The sequence below is a fragment of the Nelumbo nucifera genome, chromosome 1, assembly GCF_055504915.1.
Source record: "Nelumbo nucifera cultivar China Antique chromosome 1, China Antique-T2T, whole genome shotgun sequence".
Classification (NCBI taxonomy): Eukaryota; Viridiplantae; Streptophyta; class Magnoliopsida; order Proteales; family Nelumbonaceae; genus Nelumbo; species Nelumbo nucifera.
In genome coordinates, this window is record NC_142649.1 from 149897448 (window position 1) to 149907370 (window position 9923).

Here is a 9923-nt window from a genome sequence, read left to right on the forward strand (position 1 = left end):
TTGGTTTTTTATGTTCAATAAATATTTATTTCTTGCAAAAATCCAAATAATTTTTCATTTTCAGTACTAACCATTTTATTTTTCTCTTATTCAGTTTTCCAAACGATAAAAAAATAAATTAATGGTATTTACCTATTATTATCAAACCTGTATAAAGTAATTACTGATAATTAATACAAAAATAATCATTCTTTTATATTCATAGTAATTAATAATAGTTATCTTATAATTATACATGTAATGTTAATTATTAAATGTTAATCATAATTAAATAACTTACTTTTGTTTGTTTTTAAACCTAAATCGGTTTAATTAAATATTGAGAAATAATTATGATGTTAATATTTAATATTATTATTCCCTTTTATTATTTATTAAAATATTTTAAAGTAATTGATTATTATGCATAAGTTTTTACTTATTAATAATGTTAATTATAATTATCATAATAATAGTAATAACAATAATATTTTTATTATTAATATTAATTATAATAATATTATTTATAATAATAATAATAGTAATAATAATAATAATTAGGTCAGCTTAATTAAATACTAATAAATAACAATGGTGTTAATAATTATTATTACTATTCTTACTTAATAAGTATTAAAATATTTTCAAGTACATATTTTCTAAGAATGAAATATTATTTACTTAAAATTATTTTCTTCAACTACCTGTTTTAATTTGGACAAATAAATAATTATTAAATTTATTTTCTTACCATTCTTATTTACTCATTATTTTTAAATACTCTTTGGTTATATATATATATAATGGAAGGATTTCAAGCCAAAGCCAATATGAATTAGCAAATCTATTATATAATAATATACTCGGTTGGAAAAAAATATTTTAAGTAAATATTTAAATAATTACAAATTTTGTTAATATTATTACTATATAACAAAAAAATTTAAATTAAATACTAAAATAAATTAATAATAATAATACGAATGATTAAATTAAAATAATAAATAGTTTAAATTGAATTTAAAGACCTGTATAATTTTATGAGTATGACATATGAGGGTTAATTTATGTAAACCCGTAGACTATATGACTGTTAAAAAAATGACAGTTTATAATTAATAATAAAAAATGATAATAAAAATTATTAATATCTATTCGTATATATATAATTAACTTTTCCGTACTTAATACGGGGTCATTCAGTAGTTTACTGGTAATACTAAACGGGCCATCAGAGTCGAAGAACCGGAAGCCCGAGCCAGTTCGGTCGCCATGTTGATTAACTCCTCTCGACCTCGACTGATGACTTATGTCGCGCCTTCCTTGGCATAAAATCCGCGCATGGGAGACGGGACATATTTGCGGAGGCAGAAAATAGAAACGATATGAGCAGGAGGAAAGCTTTTCTTCTCAAAACCCTTCTCTTCCTCTTTGCTCTCAATTCGATCTCTCTTTACATCTACTTCTCCCCTCATCCCGACCACTTCCATCCAAAACCTCAGTCTGAAAACCCCAAATTCTTAACTGAAGACCGCAAATCCCTAACTGATACTCACCAAAGACATCTAGTTCCCGTCTCATTCCATGTTAAACCATGGCCGATCCTTCCTTCTTACCTTCCTTGGTCCTTAAACCCCAATGTCCGTGCCAAGTCATGTGAAGGGTATTTCGGGAACGGATTCAATCGCCGCATAGATCTTCTCAGATCATTGCCGGAGACTTTTCGAAGATCGCCGAATTATGGTGGTGCTGGTGGTGGGTGGTTTCGATGTTTATACAGCGAAACCCTGGATAGCTCCATATGCGAAGGTGGGAGAATACGGATGAACCCAGACAAGATAAGAATGTCTGTTGGAGGGGAGAAATTGGAGTCAGTGATGGGGCGCCGGGAGGAGGAAGAGCTCCCTTCCTTTGATTCGAGTGCTTTCGAAATCGAGGTTGCCGAAGGGTCAACTGAGGGTGGGGGCGGGCGGAAGCTTGTCAATGAAGAGTTTCTAGATCGGTTTGTGCCACAGGGTGCGGTTCAGATACATACGATGCGTAGTTTGCTTGATTCGATTCGATTAGTTCCTCCTGACGAGTTCAATTGCTCAGAGGTAACACTCTTTATTTGCTAGGGTCTCGGTTCTATTTTTAGATTTTCATATTTTTATTTGCTAGGATCTAGGTTCTAGAAAATAAAGAGTGTTACCTCTTAATGTCAGACTTCAGTGGTAACATTCTTTATTTGCTAGGATCTCGGTTCTAGCAAATTATTTACTTCTATACTATTTTTAGATTTTCATATTTCTTATATTATTCAGTTACTAATTTGCTAGGATCTCGGTTCTCATAAGCCCGTTACTAGAAATTTAAACGTGTGAGTTTATTTTACTCTCATTATAGAAAGTTTGTTCATAAATAGATAAACCAGAGAGAAATAAAAATTGCACACCTAACTAGGAATTTACGTCTCTTGTAGTTCTGCACCGATTATATCCAAATAATCACCGGAAACCTATTTTACTTATTATTCATTCATTTTATACCGTTAATTAATATTTATTAATTAGTGGGTGAGATGAGGTTTGATCCGTTTGGAACCTAGGCTTGTGTTAAAGGTGGTGAGACTAGGTAATGTAGATTGGTGTAAACTACAATTTTTCGAAGTCTGCATAACCCCAATGAAAAATGCTCCTCATAGGCTCGGATCAAATTTGTAGTCTGATCACTGATCAGACTAAATTTCACCTACTTTTGCAGGCACTGGTTCTTATAAAATGCTAAATGACAACTGCTCTTTGTAAAATCTTACCATGCATTTATTGGAGCATCTTTTAAACCTTTTTTATGTATAACTTCTGTTTATGTGTTCCTTATATGCAAGAGTTTAAATTTGCAGTGGGTTGAGGAGCCAACACTTCTAGTTACGCGTTTTGAGTATGCCAACCTTTTCCATACGGTTACAGACTGGTATAGCGCATATGTAGCTTCTAGAGTTACTGGATTGCCTAATCGACCTCATCTGGTTTTTGTGGATGGCCATTGTGAGGTATGTTAGCTGCCTAATGCATTTTCTTTTGCACATGGTTGGTCATGGAACGTTTATTAGGTTCTTTCTACTTTGCGGTTTGCATAGCATATTGAAATGTCTGTTATTTTTAATTTGCGCCATAATGCTGTATGTTTTGTAGGTTGATATCTTTTTCTCCTTTCCTCTTCTTTTGCTAATGGTGGTCAGATTTGCTCTACTTAAGATGTGCTATGCCTCACCATGTCCCTAGTTATATGACAAAGTTTGTGGGGCATATCAAATATTGCTATAACTTTTATTCTTATTCTTATGATAGTTTTAAATAATTGGAGTGTCTTAGTCAGTTGAAATTTAAAGCGTGATCTGAGCCCCTGTATTGAGTATAAAAAATAGAGCTTCTATAAATGAAATCTTGAAGTTTCCCTCCCCCCTTAAAAGCGTGTCTTCTTTCTTCTCTCTTCTTATTTTGTATTGTTTTTGTTTTCTTTTCCTTATCTCTATTCTCAGATCTGAATCGCTTTCCTTTATTATTCAAATCTTTATTTTAATTCCCCATCTTTACCCACAACATACACCCTAATAAGAAATTAGGAAAAACCAACACTTAATGCACTTGCAATAATTACTGCTGACTTAATAAGTTGGCTTATGAAAACTCTAACAATACCCTACCATAAAAATACATAAAAATTCAGAAAATTACATATTTGACTTGACTTCTGCATCAATACCACCTGCATTTCCATCTAATACTCATTTATTCCTTTTTTACTTTCTCTAGATTTTCACTGGTTTTTTCTTGTAATTGGTTGTGTTGTTTCTTAATGTTTTTCTTATCATTCCTTGATTCTAACTCATACTTAAATTTTCTTGTGTCTCAGTTATCTCTTAATGATGCATTAATACTTTTTAATATCTATCCACAACAGTGAATTAGTTATAGTTGAATATCTCCAATTTCTAGAAAACAAAAGACAAAACTTAATTTTAATTGCCTAGGAGTCACTAAACTTGCCTTGAGATCCTAAAAGGCCTAGTTATCACCTTGACAACTGCATCAGATCTTTTTTTTTCCTTGGTGTGTGGTGCACTCCTAATATATTTTCTGATGTGTTTGGGCAAAATGACTTTTATACATCCTTGTTTTTATTTTCTTCTAAGATGTGCAGAAAGATACGCATTTTATATTGTGGGTTCAACATGCTGTTATGTATATTACTAGTGGGGACCTGTGCGATGTATAGGATTTGTCAAGAGAAAGTGAAACAACAGAAACTGATACCTATTATAAGGAAGGAATGCAATGTAGTTTAAAATAATTAATCTTTATTTTAGTAATTTGTTACAAAAATAATTTAGTAACTTGGTAATTTGGATTAGTTATAGTAGTAATTTTTAACAACAATAATAAATTACTGCTAATTACTTAATAAAATAATTGTTTTTTCCATATTATCTATTGGTGTTCTGTTTTATTTATTTTACTTTATTAGTGATTAAATGTTACAATTTTGTTTTTGTAAATATTACTTATATATTAGTAAATATATAAAATTAGGCTGTAGCTATAATTAAATTAATCTATGGATTAACTTTTTTAGTCATAATTAAATTAATTCTAAGCTTGAACTCAAGGTTTAAAACTTCAGGTTGTGTTTGGGTTGATCTTCAACCTGAACCAACCCACCCACGTTGCACTCCTAAGAGCAATGCGACATTTGTAATTCAACTGAACCAAACTGAGTACAACCCATGCATGCATTGTTTTTGTTTTTTTAACTATTTTTAGATAATATTGAAGCCGAATCAGCTATGGGGGATGGGCTACCCCCATTGTGTAGCCCAATGAACCAAAAAGATAGAAGATGTTGGGCTAGATTTTGATAGCCTATTAACAGTTTTTAAGGTTGCTTGGCCCAACCTAGCCCACGCCTCAAGCGTAATAATATTTGTTTGGGCCTAGGACAGGGGCATGCTTTTCTATATTAATTATAAAACTATGATTTTTTTCTACAAATTAAAATTTTTATTTAATTTCTATTATAATGAATATATAAAAAATCTATCTATATTAATATAAAATTCGTTATTTAAATTTATTTCATGTATATATGTAGTATGACTTATATATGTACTTTAAAAATAATTAGTTTTTTTTTAACTTTTTAATTTTTTGGTCATTTTAAACACAATGAGATGGCTGCGAATTAAATCCAAAATCCAACATAATAATCAAATGCGAATGCGGATCTATAGATTTCATAATCATATGCAGTTGGATCTGATCTGAATATGAATTGTTTACGTTCCCATTGCCCACATTATGTGTGGGCTTAGTGTAGATCTGAGCTAGACCTAGCTCAAAAGAAAATAGTTGTTTGCATAGTTGTCAAGGTGACACCTAGGCAACAAGGTGCCCTTGGAGGCTCGCCTTGCCCAGTCGCCAAGCAGTTTTGTGCATTGTGTTATAAAATACTTTTATATTTTTAATTTTTTGACATTATAATTATAAAATAGACATTATTAAACTAGAATACTCATTTTTATGTGTTTATATACTAATTTCTTTTTATTATTTTCTTATTTGTTAGGGTTTAATCAACACAAACATTGCTAACTGTTGTATTGAACCCATGGTTCAAAGTATTGATACACCTCTATGTATCAGCAGAGGTGTATCAGTACTTACAATGATACTCCCCCTATTTTTTATTTCTTTGGTTTTAAATTTCATTTTTAAATATATATATTATTTTAAAAAATGGGCTCCCAAAAACACTTGTAAACATGTGTATCGGGACGCCAAAGATACAATACAATACACTCAATATGAGGTGTATTGTACTGAAATTTTGGTCCTTGATTGAATCCTCGAAGATTTCAAAACCTGAACCAATAAGCAAGGGAAGAACTTAAAAATTTTGTCTAATCAACACATTTTCTTCTTCCACATCTTCTTCTTCTTCTTCCACCTTTTCTTTTCTTCTTTTCCTATAACTAAAGTAGGGGTTCAGCCCCTATATTTTTTGAATTTTCATTCCTTTGTTCTTTTTCTTCTCATAAAATGTTGATTTTCTAAACTTAAACATGAAATTTATACTTCTCATATGAAAATTATGGATAAATTATTAAGGAAAGATGGTTATGGAACGTAGGGAACTACCCTAGGATATATGGTTTTACTTAAAAAAAAATTCATCACCTAGGCGCCTACCCAGGCGACAAGGCACCCCCTGTCGCCTAGCCTCGGCTTGGCGCCTTGAAAACTATGGTTGTTTGAGCCCGGAAGTTTATAGGTCTAGTCGGGTTGGGCTAAGTTATAAATGATCATCCCTAAGTAAGAGTCTTATGACATTTTTAATTGGGCCATTATTAGTTTTATTATTTTAATTAATTTTTATATGGATTATAAATGGTTTGTTTTATTATTTTAATATTTTGTTACTTTTTGTTATTAATTTTAATTATCCTATCAATGTTAATTATTTTTGAATAGAATTCAATAGTTACTAGATAAAAACTTTTATTAATTTCTTATTTTTAAATTAATACTTTCTATTAATTTCTTAATTTTTAATAGTTGCTAGATAAAAACTTGCTAAAATTTAATATTTTTTATTCACTTTAGTAGTTTTTTTATTAATTTTAGTTATTAGATTTCACATTTATAATTTTTTGACAATTAACCAATTAAATAGAATTTGAATATTAAATAAAAATTTGGATGGGAGTAAAGGGAGTAAAGTTCTCTCTTTTTGGAATACAATAGACTAATAATGGAAGAGGCCTATAGAAATATGCTAAAAAGGGTTGATGATGGAAGGGGTGGGAACTATGTCTTAGAATTCTCTCTCTCTCTCCCCTCTCTCTCTCTCTCATTATTTTTAGGGATTTAACTATCTATGATATTTTTATTAACTAATTTTTGAAATGTTATTTGTTTATGGGCTGGGATGGGCCTACACCATCTTTGAAGTACTAGGCCTTGGAATTTGTGGGCCTGATGGGGTTAGGGCCCGGGCTGGACTAAAATGATCACCCCTAAGCAAATTGCTTTTGGTTTATTAGATTAGTGAGAGGGGAGAGAATAAAGTAAAAATAAAAAAAAGGAAAAAGCTCAATTTAATTGAGTAATTGAGAGGAGAGAAAATTAGTGGTGTGAGTGATTGGAGACAGAGAGAGTTAGTGAAATGATTAATGAGGAGAGATAATCAAAGGAGTTAATGAGAAATATAAGAGAGATAATCTAAGTCTTAAATATTTAAAGTTGATTGGCTACTTGAATTATTTTGTTCAATTTTAAAAAAAAAATAAAAAAAAAACACAAAATAGATAAATGGTAGGAGAGTAAGGAGGCCATATTGACATGGCACGTCTTGTTTTATTATTATTATTATTATTATCTCCTATTTCTCTCTCTCCCACAGATTCAAACACGCATGTTTGGTCTTAATGCTTGCCTTACATGCAACATCCTGCCTCCATAATGTCATGTGCTTATGTCAGCATAGCCTCTTATTCTGCCTCCATAATGTCATGTGTGCAACTTTGTAACCTGTCATCTACCAAGATTTTTTTTCCCTTTTTCGAAGGCTCATGGTCACTGACCCAGCTCCAGATATTGTCCTCTACCTGATTTCTCTGTTATGTAATTTCAGACACATTTAGAAGAAACTTGGAAGGCACTATTTTCAAGCCTTAGGTATGCTAAGAATTTCAGTGGCTCAGTTTGTTTTCGCCATGCAATTCTTTCACCATTGGGATATGAAACTGCCCTTTTTAAGGGACTTACCGAAAACATAGACTGTGGGGGAGCTGCTGCACATGATCTTTGGCAGAAGCCAGATGACCGAAAGACTGCACGGTTATCTGAGTTTGGGGAAATGCTAAGAGCAGCCTTCGGTTTCCCAGTGGATAGAAATCGGATGTCAAAAACAGTTTCAAGACATAATGTTCTCTTTGTGCGTCGTGAAGATTATTTGGCTCATCCAAGGCATGGTGGCAGACTGGAGTCGAGGCTTAGCAATGAACAAGAGGTGTTTGAATCTGTGAAGTTTTGGGCAGTTAATCATATGGAATGCAAAGTAAATCTTATTAATGGGCTACTTGCGCACATGTCCATGAAAGAGCAAGTCCGTGCCATTCAAGATGCTTCTGTCATTATAGGAGCTCACGGGGCAGGATTGACACATATTATAGCTGCAAGACCAACGACAGTGATTCTTGAGATCATTAGCAGCCAATTCAGGCGACCACATTTTTCATTGATTTCACAGTGGAGAGGGCTAGAATATTATGCCATTAACCTGGCTGGCTCACATGCAGAACCTGCAGTTGTTATTGAGAAGCTAAACAATATAATGAGAAACCTTGGATGCTGAGCTATTTATGGTTTTGACGGTTCTAGATTCACCTTGCTAGTCATCAAGCGTCTTAAGGAGACTTTGCATGCTGTGGCCCTTGTTTCTTGTGCATTGGCAAGAACTACTGGCCGTGAACTTGTTCAACTCTAGTAGCCACATGTCAAATGTTTTCTTTTTGACAGTTCAAGCTCTCTATGGTCATAAAGGTTGGAGGTTGGAGCTTTCTTTACAAGATCTCGCATTTCCACTGGTCTTGTAGCAAGAAAAGAAGCCTCTAAGGGGGACGTCTTTTTGATACAACGTTGGTAGCTTAAGCCCTTTTAGTCCAAAGCATTGGGAATGGGAATTGGAGTCCTAATTAAAAATGTATTGACGCTAACATTTGCAACCTTTGTGAAGTTTTGCGAAAGATTGGCAGGGTGATGCGTTACCTCGAGTGGGGCATTTTACTACACCAATAAGAAGAAACTGTCTGACGTATTCTTGCCATTCCCTGTGGCCCAGCAAAAGATTGTCTAGCGAGATGGTTTCTAGGTGGGGATATGCAACCTTCTGCGCCCCGTCACTGTTGTCTTTCATTTGAGATTTGTGGAGGAAGCCAAGTAGCATCCAGCAATGGTGAGCTTGAATTTTTTTCCCTGCAAGTTTACAATGTCCATCCTCTGTCGATTCAAATGGCAGTTTAGTTATACATACCATTAGCATTTTGTGTTTTACATGATTTAAATTTCATTAAATGAGGCGCCATTCTGATTAGCTTCAATTTCTTGTAATTTGGTTCTCACCCTTCTTGGACTATATGGGTGTAAAATGGTATCTAGAATAAAGAACACTGAAACAAGGCTGTAATGGCGCACTTTTTATTGATGAGAAATATTTATAGAAGCTAAACTATATGGGTGTAAAATGGTATCAAGAATAAAGAACACTGAAACAAGGCTGTAATGGCGCACTTTTTATTGATGAGAAATATTTATAGAAGCTAACTTCTTTGTAAATTAATACACGTGGGAAAACATCCAGCTGTCTAATTCGGTTAAGTAGCCAGCTATTTTGTTTCTAGATTGTTCGATCAGCTATTCTAGCACCCTCCCCTCAAGTTGGAGCATGGGGAGATGTAATGCCCAACTTGAAAATGAGTTGCAGCTTTTTTTTTTTGATCAATAATATTTTCATTAATTCATCAATAGAAGATTTACAAAAGGAAGACAAACACGCTTATCTTCCAAGAGCAACAAAGAACCTCAAGAAAAGGAAAAAAAGAAAAAGAAAAGAAAGAAAGAAAGAAAACACACTATAGTTACTGCTTGGCCCAAAAAAGTGAGTTCCTTTCTGCCCCTTGTTTAGTTAAACCGTCAGTTAGGGAATTAGTCGATCTTTTAACCCAACGTATCTTAATTTCCATTTCCTGCACCAGTCACTTGAATTTCCTCCTCTCATTATTGTACTTTCATAAACCATTGTGATCTTTAAGCAGCCACCCTATCACCAACTCTGAATCCCCTTCAATTAAGAGTTTCCTGATGTCCAACTCCTTAGCTTTTTGGACTCTTTCCATAACTGCAAAG

The 9923-nt window shown here is 33.0% G+C and overlaps 1 protein-coding gene across 1 annotated transcript; it reads left to right on the forward strand.

Annotated features, from left to right (window-relative positions):
• Positions 1-1264: 1264 nt before the first annotated feature.
• Positions 1265-9246, forward strand: XYLT (beta-1,2-xylosyltransferase). The gene is made up of 3 exons (XM_010271841.3): positions 1265-2075; positions 2861-3010; positions 7651-9246. Exons 1-3 carry the CDS (start codon positions 1365-1367, stop codon positions 8371-8373), a joined length of 1584 nt encoding a protein of 527 aa, XP_010270143.1. The 5' UTR covers positions 1265-1364; the 3' UTR covers positions 8374-9246.
• Positions 9247-9923: the final 677 nt, after the last annotated feature.